Below are 14,373 nucleotides of genomic sequence, written 5' to 3'. Positions count from 1 at the left end.
AGTCCACCTGCCGATGCAGGGGACACGAGTTTGTGCCCCGGGAGGATCCCACACGCCGCGGAATGGCTGGGCCCATGAGCCATGGCCGCTGAGCCTGCACATCCGGAGCCTGTGCTCTGCAACAGGAGAGGCCACAACAGTGAGAGGCCCACGTACCACACACAAAAAAAAAGAATCCACTGCAAATCTTTTTTTTTTTTAACATCTTTATTGGAGTAAAATTGCTTTACAATGGTGTGCTACTTTCTGCTTTATAACCAAGTGAATCAGCTGTACATATACATATATCCTCATATCTCCTCCCTCTTGCATCTCCCTCCCACCCTCCCTATCCCACCCCTCCAGGTGGTCACAAAGCACCGAGCTGATCTCCCTGTGCTATGTGGCTGCTTCCCACTAGCTACCTATTTTACATTTGGTAGTATGTATAAGTCCATGCCACTCTCTCACTTCGTCCCAGCTTATCCTTCCCCCTCCCCATGTCCTCAAGTCCATTCTCTACATCTGCGTCTTTATTCCTGCCCTGCCCCTAGGTTCTTCAGAACCTTTTTTTTTTTTTTTAGATTCCATATATATGTGTTAGCATACGGTATTTGTTTTTCTCTTTCTGACTTACTTCACTCTGTATGACAGACTCTAGGTCCATCCACCTCACTACAAGTAAATCAACTTCCTTTCTTTTTATGGCTGAGTAATATTCCATTGTATATATGTGCCACATCTTCTTTATCCATTCATCTGTCGATGGACACTCAGGTTGCTTCCATGTCCTGGCTATTGTGAAGAGAGCTGCAATGAACATTTTGGTACATGACTCTTTTTGAATTATGGTTTTCTCAGGGTATATGCCCAGTAGTGGGATTGCTGGGTCATATGGTAGTTCTATTTTTAGTTTTTTAAGGAACCTTCATACTGTTCCCCATAGTGGCTGTATCCATTTACATTCCCACCAACGGTACAACAGGGTTCCCTTTTCTCCACACTCCCTCCAGCATTTATTGTTTGTAGGTTTTTTGATGATGGCCATTCTGACTGGTGTGAGGTGATATCTCATTGTACTTCTGATTTGCATTTCTCTAATGATTCGTGATGTTGAGCATTCTTTCATGTGTTTCTTGGCAATCTGTATACCTTCATTGGAGAAATGTCTATTTAGGTCTTCTGCCCATTTTTGGACTGGGCTGTTTTTTTTGATATTGAGCTGCATGAGCTGCTTGTAAATTTTGGAGATTAATCCTTTGTCAGTTGCTTCATTTGCAAATATTTTCTCCCATTCTGAGGGTTGTCTTTTGGTCTTGTTTATGGTTTCCTTTGCTGTGCAAAAGCTTTTAAGTTTCATTAGGTCCCATTTGTTTATTTTTATCTCCATTTCTCTAGGAGGTGGGTCAAAAAGGATCTTGCTGTGATTTATGTCATAGAGTCTTCTGCCTATGTTTTCCTCTAAGAGTTTTACAGTGTCTGTCCACTGCCAATCTTGACACAACTTTTGACTGTGACAGTGGAACCCAACAGAGTATTAAATAAAAATCAAATAGAATTCCTCTTACACACACACACACACACAAATTCTCTCTTATTAGGATACAATCAATTTTTTCTTAAATTTGCCAAATATCATCTTGTATAGTAGTCTTCTATACTTTATAGACCATATACTTACACATTTATCTAATGTGATTTGATACATACAGCCAGACATACATAATACAAACATGTAGCTACCACCTATTAAGTGCCTCCTACATGCAAGGCTTAGGGCTTTTCAGGCATTACTTTATTTTCATCCTCACAACAACCGTATGATACAATAGGTATTACTATCCCCTCTTTATAGATGTGGACATTGAGGCCCAGAAAGGTTAAATAACTTGCCTCAAGGTCACAAAGCTGGTAAATGTGGCACCAGGTAGGCTAGTGATGAGAGACTACATGGAGAGAGAGGTCCAGCCAACAACCAGCACCGAGGCCCCAGACCAGTGAGTGGGGGACATGTCAGACCTCCCCAGCCACAGCCACCAGCTGACTCCACGAATGAACGCAGGCAAGAACAGAAAACCACTCGGTAGACCCCCACAGTCATGAGGATATTGGACCATTGTTCTTTTTAAGCCACTAAGGTTTGTAGCTTACACAGTGATGCACTAATAAATAACTAATGCAACCCCTGTGATTCCACTCTCCAGATTTTCCTCTTACTCTTCTGACTTCTCCTTAATCTCTCTTCTGAGATAATCTCCCTCCTCTTCCCTCACCCATCACCCCCATGATAGCCACACTAAATGTGACTCTATCAGGAGTTTTCTTTGGTCTTCCTCTTGCAATCTCTAACTCCATAAGCAATATCATCCCCTTCCATGGTTTTAATGATCACCTAGATGGTGGCAACCCCTTAATCTGTATCTCTAGTCCTGACAGCCCTTCTCAGTTCCAGATCCATATGTCCAGCTGCCTAATGGACAGCTCCACTAGTATCCCACAGATGCCTCAACTCAGCCTAAGGCTGAACTCATCTTCTTTGCAAAACTCTTCTTCCTTATGTATTCTCTATAATAATAAGGGTCACCATCATAAACCCTCTGACCAAAGCCAAAATTAGGAGTCCATCTTGACCTCACTTCTGCCTTATCCACCAGGGCAGAGATTAACTCATCTCCCTAATATCTGCCTTGCCCCTCTTCCAAAGTTGTAGGATTTTTAGCTAGGTATAAGGGTATCAAGATTAAATATTGCATCTCTCAACTTCCCATACAGTGAGGTATGGCCAATGACTAAATTCCAGTCAATGAAATGTAGGTAGAAGAGGTCAGTTTCCTGGAATTTGCCTTAGAGATAAGTTGCACATGCTCTTGGGCCCCTCTGTATCCCTTCCTCCCTCTTGCTAACTAGAACAAGGATGCTGCCGTCTCGGACCATGAGGCAAACTTGGGAGTGGAAGCCTTGTAATGTGGAGCCACAAGATAGAAGGAGCACACTCCTGATACCACAAAGTGCCGTACTAGTGGTGAATCACCTGCCCAGACTTTTACATAAAGAGCTATACTTCTCTTATTTAAGCCACTGTCGTTTTGTGTTTTCTGTCACATACAGAATACCCTCATCATACAACGTTCTCTCTCACCTGTCTTTCCAAGCACTTGATAAAATGGTTAAGATTTTTTGTTTGCAGATATTATCTCAAGACAATGAAGTAAAAAAAAAAAGACATGTAAAGGACCAAGAAATCTACATAGGGCTTAACTAAATATAATAATTGTATTTCTCATTATAAACGAATGCATTTAACCTTCTAGTGTATATATGTCTCAAGGATTTGATTTGTCTGTCAGTTTCCCAGAGTATGATTATATCTGGATACACTGAGAAATTCAACCGTTTTGGACCTGGACAGGTAAGGACAAATTCAGTGTCATTTAGTGAGGCCCTGATCAGCCAGCCTCTCTGTATGCCATTTTATCTTTTACTCTCATCATGATTAACTTGTACAATGTGGCAGATTGTATTTTCTAAACACGGCTACAATAATCCACTTTCCATATGGCATTCTTATAATGTGACTTTGATACTCCTCTCATCAAGAGATGGGGTTTATGTTTCTTCCACTTGAATGTGAGCAGGCTTGTGATGACGGCAGAAATCACGTTATATGACTTACAAGTCTAGGTCATACAAGGCAATACAACTTCTTCCTGGTTCTCTTAGGACACTCACCCTTAGAACCCAGCCATCACGCAGGAAAGAAGCCTAAGCAGCCCACGGAGAGGAAGCAGGACCCTGAGCCCGAAGCCCCAGCTGAGCTCCTAGTCAACAGCCCCACCAACTTGCCACTTATGTGTCATCTGCAAAGTGGCTCCTCCGGTCCCCAGGTGAGCCGCCTAGCTGTGTGGAGCAGAGATGAGCTATCCCCACGAAGTCCTGTCCAAACTGCAGATTTATGAGCAAAGAGATGAATGCTACTTAAAGCCAGTATGTTTTTTGGTAGTTTTCCATGCAGCAGTAGATAATCAGGATACATATTACAATGTTGGGTTAGGTTTTTCAAAACATGAAGAAGAAACATTTTATTTAAGAAATCAGAAATCCTATTAAGATTGTGTTACCTTCACATTGCCACGTTCAATGAGCTGTAGATAATCTCTGGAACCAGGTGCTGAAGTGATATATCCCAGAAATATCACTTGCTCAGAGCTATTTTTCAGTAGTTTTGAAACAGCAATAGCTTGAAGTTTCCTATCGAGGTCATCTCTGAAAAAATGCAAAAATATACCTCTTTACTGTATTTGCAAAACAATTTTTTTAAAATATTAGGTACCTAACTAAGTTCCCAAAGAATATCTTCAAACACTGCACAAACCCAGAATAATTCCTACTGGGACACACTGACTTAATGTTATGCAAATGAGCAAGACAGCTATAGTGCTTCAACTGAGCAGGCTGACAGACTTGACCAAGAACAACATGACCTTTCCCCACAAATCATTTGGAGTCCAGTGGATAGAAATATCTAAAAACAGCAATTGCTCAACTTTTCATCAGAAGAAATTATAACAATAATCTAAGACCTGGTCATCAGTATTACAGCTAAAGATTAGTAGTTCAAAAAGAAAAAAAAGGAAGGAGTACCGGTAAGAGGGAGAATCCTAACATTCACAGAACACATCAGGTTTGTTAACCTACTCAGCTCCTTCAACTGAACAGTTTCTGAAAGCCTCCCTGGCTCTCCTGGTCAAATACTGGCTAAGTGTGCTGCTTTTATCATGTTAAGCACTGTAAGTGTGTAACTGAGACAATCAGGCAGGTACATCAAGGCTCTGAGGGGTTTATAGTCAGTCTGTCTGGGGAAAAATAGGGACATCATATCTGCATGATCCAGCAAGAAAAACTGAAACCACTCTAGGTGTTTCAAACAAAGTGAATTTAATACAAGGGATTGGCTACTAGGTGATAGGAAGCCAAACAGGAATCAGTGAAGCAACTAGAGTTTAGTAGCAGTGAGAAACCTCTACCACCTCTAGGGCTAGAGGGACAACAGGAAGAGGTGATATTCCCAGAGTCCACAAGCCAGTCCTAAATGGTGGGAAATGGTACTATGGAGGAAGCTACTCAGAAGGATCCAGGGCCATTGAAGGAGGAGTTGGAGCCACAGAAGAGACTTAGCTGCTGCCAGAGACAACAGAGAAGGAAGAGAGAGCGAATGAGAAGTACTCTGTCTCCTCCCCTCCTCCAGCCCTCCAGCCTTGCATTAGTGCGTCCCATTGGCTAAACCTACCCAGAAGCCAGAAGACAACAGACTCTGGGAAATGTGGTTTCCTGCAATCTGTAGCTGGAAGGGAGCTGAACCGGGAATGGATCCAAAGGCAAATAGGCAGCAGACCAACACAGGCACTTATGGAGTAAGACAGCTAATAAATGACTGTTAAGAAAAATCAATGACAAAAGAAGATAGAGGGAGATCACCAAGAGCTGAGAAGACTGGAGAAACCTCATTGAGGTAGGATCAGAAGACAGGACTAAGCTTATCCATTCTTACGTATAGACATCTGAGCGCTATTAAAAGATGTCTCAAGAAACAGAAGAGTGAAAAGGATGACCATTTGCTAAACATCTTTGCCTAGATCCATTCCCAGCCCTTCTCTATGCCCTGGAGGCTGGTCTCTGCAAATTTCATCTCCTGGGCTTCCTTGTCTACTAATTTCCAGTGAGGTTTGGGTAGGAAGAGAGAGAAATTGGAGTATTTCTTCGAGCTGCATTCCTCATGCCTGGTGGCCCCTCTTCTGGTTCCAGATCAAACGGGGCTCTGGGAACACTGTTTCCTCTACCTGTCCCTTCAGCCCTAAGGATGGTACTGGTTCCCCACCATTACTAGTGTCTGAGTACCTCAGCTTCTCTTATCTGTTCCTCTGACCCTTCCAACATCGTGGTAAGTAGTCCCTTCATTAAGTCTGCAGTGAATTCTATTCCTTCTGACACACAACTGGGATTCAAATCCAATCTAGAGAATGTCAAAGTCACTGCACCACAGATAGAGCTTTCATTCAAATAGGTTTTAGCAATATATTATTGGAAAATAATCTGTGAATTTGGCTTTATATTTTCTCAGGAGATAAATTTTATCCAGTGATAATAATAAAAATAAAACCTATATGTATGTATGGGTATAAAGAAAGGAGGGGGAGGAATTAGGAGACAGGGAGAAAGAGAGAGATTGAACACGTTTTATGTTCTTATCTGTTGATATTTGATCAGCCCAATAGCCCTATGATGTGGTTTAGAAAAAATAATTTTATCTGATTTTCAGAGACAAGGGAACTGGAGCTCACTGAGTTTATCTTATAACAGAACCAAAACTGTAACTACAGACTACAGGTTCTGTGCTCTTTCTTCTTTGTACATTTATGCATGTTTTAAGAAACAAACACGGTAATTAACTGGTGGCTCAGTTAATTACCTAAAATAATACCAATTTTAGATATGGTGTATACCTAAGTAACTTCTAAGGAATGCTGCTATTTTCTGTTTATTGGTTGTAAAGAGATATTTGTGGCATCAGTAATTTTAGAAATCCCGTTGAATCAGCTAACAACATGCATAAGCATTCTGTCATTCATTCCTAATATGATTTTATGTTTATATGCCATAATCACTAGAAAATGAAATCACTAAATATTTTTTCAGAGTAAGAATTTTTTATCTAGTATTATAAAAACAAAGGCAAGCAAAAATATGTAGTGACGGCTTCACAAGTTATTTGAAGCATGAACTTTCTCATGTCACTTGTTGGGAGTGGACAGGGCTTCTAAAGAGTGAGACAAGAGCTAAGGCTCTAAGGGAAAAGGCTGCACCTGGCATTGTGCTTGGGACACAATAGATGCTTGATTCGTGTTTGATGAATGACTTTTTTTTAAAGCTACTCAATGCGCTTCACACTTAGAGGTGTCTGATTTGCTTTAATAATAATGGCCAGTATTAATTGAGCAGTTACACATACTTTGCATGAGATAATATATCTTATTTAATTCCCTCAAGAATCCTATAAGTAGGATTATCGCTCCTGATTTGCAGATGGGAAAACTGAGGCTCAAGATAGTTAAATAATTTGGTGAAGGATACACCTTGACTTAGGATTCAAACCAGATTGTCTGATTCCAGGTCCTGGAGTTTCACGCTCTTAGCCATTAAACTATACTGCTTCCCTTCTCTTCCCTTACAGTCACATCTCCTCGACAGGTGCTAGCTATTATCATTACTGTTGTGGTTGTCATCATTATTATTAAATCAAGTGAGGAAGGTAATAAGCAAAGGGTAGGTTGTTAGCTACAGGGCTTTAAATATGTGGTTAATAGAAAGTTAGGAAAGGTAATCCTTCCCTCCTCTTTTCCAAACAATTTGAGGACTATCTTTTAGTCTTCTCTTCCCTCACAAGTCTCTTCTTCACATTTTAGAGATCAGAGGGAGTTAAAGGGGGCAGGGGAAAAAAAGCAAAGGAAAACAGGATGGAGTATACTCAACTGTTTCTTAGGTTGAGACCTTGCAACCTTTAAACACAAAAGTGCCTATTTTTTAAAAGGTAAACCCAATTCAAGTGCAATTTAAGCTCAGCAGAATGATTTCTGAATGTCTATACTTGCAACCTGAAAATTGCTGGGAGAAACAGAAAGCGTTTCTTCAAACATCTTTTTACAGAGATGTGGACTGTCTATACCATCCGTCCTCCAAACACCCTTCCCACTTCTAAGAAGACCAGCAAGAGTCTGATTAGCAAACAGTTCACATTAATTACATTTGAATGGTTGGGTTATATTCCTTATGCTCTGACTTATTTCAGAAAACAGTCAAGTACGCTTTCACAGATCCATGTAATACTGCGAGAAAAAGGGAAGTAATAGGAAAATATGGGTAGCAGACATACTCATTTTGCTTATGTGAAACTTACAGTACAACAATGTTGGGTTCTGTCATACTGTAAGTTTCACCTAAACAAAACGAATATGTCTGCTACCCGTATTTTGTTTGTTGTTTTTCTAATGTTCTGTATGTCACTGTAAAGCTCTGTGGCTCTTGTATCATTAATGTGGACAGGGCCCATATGCTGTATTTTATAACGCTAAGCACTTTGCATTTGTGTTTTCAATTACTATTAGAGAATGTTTAGTATGGTAGAGTATAAATTATATACTTTTATCTTTGCTTTAACAACATATTGCTGGCATTATTCGTGATTTATTCAGTACTAAGTCACTGGTTGTGAATGTTATTCTTTGGGGATAAAATTCATTCCCCATTCTTCATGTCTCCTTGGAGGGGAACCGACTCAGAAAATCATCTCTGGCCTCTCTCCCTCTCACCCTTTACTTCTTGGGAGGATTTTTATAATTAATTAAGTTTGTAAGAATAAACTGGGCATGCTTGTCTCAAACACTTCCTCATTCTTCTCCCGGAATCTGCCGGTTTGCAGAAAGGGTGTTCCCTTGTGTTATCTTCTCCACTAAGGGGAGATTTTGACAGGGCAGATTCTGCCCCTGCCAGGTAGGCCAGCTGCTTTGGGGGAGCCAGCATCATGTATTGTTGGGCGAATGTACTAGCAGGTCCATGTGGACACACTTAAGCCACGTTGTCCAAATACGTTTATCAGAATCAAAAGAGCTATTTTGATCTTCCTGCCAGATTCCTCTGCCTATCTCTCAGTTGATTGAAAACATGAGGGAAAAAGAAACGTTATTTAGTACTCTCAAATCCCAGCAGTACTTCCAACTGGAATAATCCTGTAGGAAAAGGGAATTTCATCTTTCCGTAGTCTGGTTTACCATGTGGTTTCAAGCACTTGCAGGCTCTGAGTTGGTTCTACTTAATTCCTAGCTGTGTGACCCAGGTTGGACAAGTCTTCTAACCTTCAGTCTAGTTTATTTATCTGTAAAATGGAGCTATAATAGTAATAACGTTATACGAAATGAAGATTAAATACAATAATGCAGTTAGCACAGCACCTGCTCAGTAACTGCTGGCTAACATGGCCATCATGCTGCCTTGTGCCATCCTTAAGGACTGCCTGAATCTCAAAGGTTTCTATGCCTGATTTTTTTTTCCTTTTTCTTTTTCTTTTTTTTTTTGGGCCACACAGCTTGTGGGATCTCAGTTCCTGGACCAGGGATTGAACCCGGGCCCCGGCAGTGAAAGCCCAGAGTTCTAACCACTAGGCCACCAGGGAACTCCCTCTATGCCTGATTTTTAAAACCAGCAACACAGAGAAAAATACTTTGAGAAAAAAAAAAATGAAGAAGAAAGTGCAATCTCGCCCTCTGGTGACGGAAGAAGGTGATGCTCTGATTTCACAATGCGGTATCTTGACAAAACCATAATCCTGTATTCCAATGGAAAGAAACACGTGCGTCACTATTGGTCCCACCATATCATGCAAACGGGACTAAGAATATGTGTTCAAGAGGGATGTGCACACTTCAAGCATCCCACTGAGGGGCACTGAGAGCACTAATGTGGCGGAGAGGTATGGGGCAGTCTGCCGGACTGTTCATTGCATCTGGGCTATTCAGCACGTCTCACTGTGTCACCAAGAACAACACTATCAACTCTGTTTAATAAGTGGTATGGAGGGCTTCCCTGGTGGCGCAGTGGTTGAGGGTCTGCCTGCCAATGCAGGGGACATGGGTTCGAGCCCTGGTCTGGGAGGATCCCACATGCCGTGGAGCAACTGGGCCTGTGAGCCACAATTACTGAGCCTGCACGTCTGGAGCCTGTGCTCCGCAACAAGAGAGGCCGTGATAGTGAGAGGACCACGCACCGTGATGAACAGCGGCCCCCGCTTGCCTCAACCAGAGAAAGCCCTCGCACAGAAATGAAGACCCAGCACAGCAAAAATAAATTAATTAATTAATAAAAAAATAATAAGTGCTATGGAAACATGAAAAGGGCAGAATTAGGATACACAAACTCCATTTTACTAGCACTGTTACTCTGGCAACTTATCAGCATAAACAATTCTAATATTAATCAACGCAATTGAGAATGTATGACCTTGCCAGCCAGGACACAGTGCAACAATTTACAAAATTAGAAATTACAAATGGTCCGATAAAGATAGGAAAACCCGTTCCGCCTCACTCTAAGTCAAAGAACTACATATGGAAAGGATGATCAGAGCTCAGACCTCAGGCTGGGCGCACTGTTTGGCCTCCTCCCGAAGCTCCTCTGACAGAACCATGCCCACAGTGATGATCCCTGAATGCACAGGCCCAGCCTGTGCTGTCCCACTCGGCCCTCCAGGCTGCACACAAGCACCTATGGACGTCACTTGACCGTGCAGGGGCATCTTCAGTTTAGCACAATCCTGATGCTCACCTGGTCATTCCTGTCCCATTAAAGGGCATCATCTCCTATCAGGGACTCAGGTAAAACACGCTGGTGCTATCCTTGTCACTTCCAGCCCCGATATCTAAACCATCAGGAAGTCCTGTCAGCCCTGCTCCAAGATAGCTCCTGAGTTTGACCCCTTCTCTCCATCTCCACGCCTCCCACTGTCATTTCTCACCTGTGCTAATGCCTCTACCTCATCACCTGTCTCCCTGCTCCCACTCCTGCCCCTGACAATCTGTTTTTCTAGGAACAGCCGGAATGATCTTTCAAAAATGTAAATCAGATCAGATTGCTCCCGTGTTTACAATCCTCCAGTGGTTTCCTATCAAAACTGAATTAAAGGGCTTCCGTGGTGGCGCGGTGGTTAAGAATCCGCCAAGAATCCTGCCAATGCAGGGGACATGGGTTCGAGCCCTGGTCCGGGAAGATCCCATGTGCTGTGGAGCAACTAAGCCGGTGCGCCACAACTACTGAGCCTGCGCTCTAGAGCCTGTGAGCCACAACTAGAGCCCGTGAGCCACAACTACTGAAGCCCACGTGCCTAGAGCCCGTGCTCTGCAGCAAGAGAAGCCACTGCAATGAGAAGCCCACGCACCACAACGAAGAGTAGCCCCAGCTCACCCCAACTAGAGAAAAGCCCGCGTGCAGCCACAAGGACCTGACACAGCCATAAATAAATAAAATTAAATAAATAAATGTATTTTTTAAAAAAACTGAATTAAATCAGTGCTAAGCATGGCTTATGGGACCCTGTAAGATCAGGGGCCCACCTTTGACCTCCTTTCTTACTAGTTCCCCCTCAAACCCTGTGCTCCGGCACACCAAGACTGACCTGGCCTCAAGTCTTTACACTGGCTCCTCCCACAGTGGGTCCTGGGTCCTCTCCATCATGAGGGCGGCAGAGAGACCTTCCTGACCACGCTACCTACAGCAGCATCCCCTGCTGCCCTGCCCACCCAGCCGCTCTCCTTTTCTACACAGCACTTACCATCGTCTTAAATTATTTATTTGTGTGTCCATGATTATTTTCCGTCTCTTCACACTATAATGTAACTCCATGAGGACAGCGTCCAGGACAGACACGTTTAGTGCTCAGCTCCTACACTAAATGGTTTATAAGAGTGAAGAATTGAAAGTATCCAGCAAAAGGGAAGCCATTAAAACGGGATGGAATATGCATATCTTCAGCACCTCCTCATCCTCCAAGAAGCATCACTGGGACATATTCATAGGACTAAGGTATAACAATATCAACTTTCCACTCCAAGCCCATGCTGCCTAGTCTTTCAGGGATATGTTTGGGATTAATTCCGAAGGGACACTCACCCCCAAGTGTGATCCCTTGCGCTTGGACCAAAGTCGGTATAGAAACCCAGCTTCTCCCCTAACCACATGGTCAGGTCATTGTTCCCAATATAGAGCTTAGAAGCATTGCTCTCCAAAATTGTTATGAGATCTGCACCTGTTCAGAAAAAAAAAATGCACATGGTGATTAACCATAGCAATGTAAAAACAATTAGCAAAACTTGATTCTTTAATCCCCTGCCTTTACTCGTAAATCAAAAACCAGAGTAATTCCTAATGAGTTACTAAAGTGAACTGTTTCAAATCTGAGCTGTAAAATTTTTTTTACCATATTTTGAATGTAATTAAAACATGGGACGCCTTGAGGAAAAGTAGGAAAGGATAAAAACATAACTTTCGTAAATTTTCAAATATTAACATCATTCTCCAAATTTCAAATAAGCTTAATACCTTTTTCAAATATCCAATTTATGTTCAGAAACAATAGAGTATACAGTAGTGTTTTATTCCTGGGCAAACACCTCCATCGTATTGACACAGAAGTAAGTTTATTCAGATACCCTGGTCAGATGTGCCCCAGAGGCCTGTAATCAGGACTAAAGGACTAAGGGCCAGAGAAATTTCTTAATGGCTTTAGAATCATACAGACCCTCAGCTATTTCTCAGGAGACATGCTTATCATTAGGAATAACGAGAACAGTTTAGCCCTTTAAGTCTCTTGCTCCATTCTCCATGTAGTTGATCTAAGAACAAAACACCCACATATTTTAAAGGATGTTTCATCCAAAGATGAGTACCCCAGGGCACGGAAACAAATAAAATTGGCCCTCAGGCTCTAGAAAGCAATTTGCTTTGCAAATGAGTATCACTCCAACCCATTCTGCCTTTTCATCTGACAATTTTCTGGTCCCCAACAGTGGGTTCCCAAGTGACAGGAGCCACTAGCAGGGGCATTTCCAAGAGCAAAGGCAAGACAAGATTCTCCTGCAGATACCCAGTAGGAGACTTTGTTCAGAATCAACTGAATTAATTGCTCTCAAGCAAACACAGATGTGGTTACAGAAGCTTAATCCTCCTGTAGCCGCCCACCAAAGTAAAGCCCTTTTAAGAGATTAGTTTGTGACCCAGCAAACCCTCCTCCTATTACTTATGATCTTGCTCAAAATAAACGTAACAGTAGGAGTTTCTCAAAACCTGGAAATAATTTCAGTAAGACTTACCTGTTTGACTGAGCAGTTGAGCTGATCTTTCTAAATTAGACCATCCTTCACTGTCAAAGCCAAACCTGAAAGGCCAGATGGCGGCAAAGACCTCTGTGGCTGGTGCCTGAGGAATTGTTTTAATGATAATTTAGGATGAATGAACAATGGCAGTTTCAGTGATCCACTCTTCTCCACCTCTCTCCACCAAAATTCATATTTCAGCAAAGGATATTTTTTAGGCATCTGCCCACAGCTAATGCATAATAATAAGGAGATATTTGCTAGTAGGTATTTTATAATCTGTGAATTTCTAGCTTAGGCTTGGAAGTTAGGAAGAATGTTTAGAAAGTGATATTTCTGATAAGCACTGTTTATAAAAGCAAAAAATTAGAAACAACCTGGCTGTTGTTTCAATAGGAAAAATAGGAAAATGAATAAAAAAACGATCATACATAAAATGGAATACTACACAGCCCTAATAAATGAATTAGGGCTACATATTTCCATATGGATGAATCTCACCAGGATTATTTTAAATAAAAAATTAAGTTGCAGGGCTTCCCTGGTGGTGCAAGTGGTTGAGAGTCCGCCTGCCGATGCAGGGGACACGGGTTCGTGCCCCGGTCTGGGAAGATCCCACATGCCAAGGAGCGGCTGGGCCCGTGAGCCATGGCCACTGAGCCTGCACGTCCAGAGCTTGTGCTCCGCGACGGGAGGGGCCACAACAGTGAGAGGCCCACATACCACACAAAAAAAATTAAGTTACAAAATATATATGTCAGATGTTATTTAGATAAAGTTAAAAACACGGAAAAATACAATATTGTATAGAGGTGAGTCATGTGTAATAACAATATAAAGAAATGCATGAATATGATAACAAGCATATGCAGGAAGGGGTTACCCTTATATCAGAGAATGAGACCACAGAGGGATACACAGTGTCCTTTACCATATTTACAGAGTGGTCTGCCAACTCTGCGTTATACGTGGTGTTGCTCCCCACTGTGCTGGCAGGGCCAAGGTTCAGGAGCACAGCACCCTCTGAAGAGTCCTCTTTTGAGCCCATGGGTCCAGTCAGAGAATGCAGTGCCCAACACTAACCATCTATTTCAAATTAATACCAACGGATCAACAACAGGGATCCTGTGAAAGAGTATGGCCACATTAGACCAACTCTATCACCACAACTGAAAAAAACAACTCAAAGTGGAACACACAAGTTCAAGCTAAGAGAAGGGTAAGCACCACCTCTTTGCATAGGAGGGCCACCACTTAACCTAAACAGCTCATTGTGCTACAGCAGTGAGGTGTGAATCGCATCTCTATGCAAGAAATATTACTCAGTTTACTGAATGTCCTATAAAGAGAACAGAACCATCAAGAGAGACTTTGAGAGGCATGATTATATTCATCAAGTTATAGCTTTTCACGTAACTACATACCTATGATTAACTCTGGCTCTCATCACTCCAAAACCTGTTATTCCCACATCAGTAAA

General features: G+C 42.1%; 1 protein-coding gene across 1 annotated transcript in view; it reads right to left on the bottom strand.

Annotated features, from left to right (window-relative positions):
• Positions 1–14,373, bottom strand: part of CWH43 (cell wall biogenesis 43 C-terminal homolog) — a 47,882-nt gene that overhangs the window by 6,009 nt on the left and 27,500 nt on the right. Inside the window, 4 exon segments of the mRNA XM_070045514.1 lie at positions 4,098–4,242; positions 9,251–9,355; positions 11,692–11,827; positions 12,891–12,996. Of these exon segments, the coding sequence (XP_069901615.1) occupies positions 4,098–4,242; positions 9,251–9,355; positions 11,692–11,827; positions 12,891–12,996 (492 nt within the window).

Source organism: Globicephala melas, chromosome 5, assembly GCF_963455315.2.
Source record: "Globicephala melas chromosome 5, mGloMel1.2, whole genome shotgun sequence".
Lineage (NCBI taxonomy): Eukaryota > Metazoa > Chordata > Mammalia > Artiodactyla > Delphinidae > Globicephala > Globicephala melas.
Note: the sequence above shows the minus strand (reverse complement) of the source record. Positions and strands in the feature narration are given on the sequence as shown.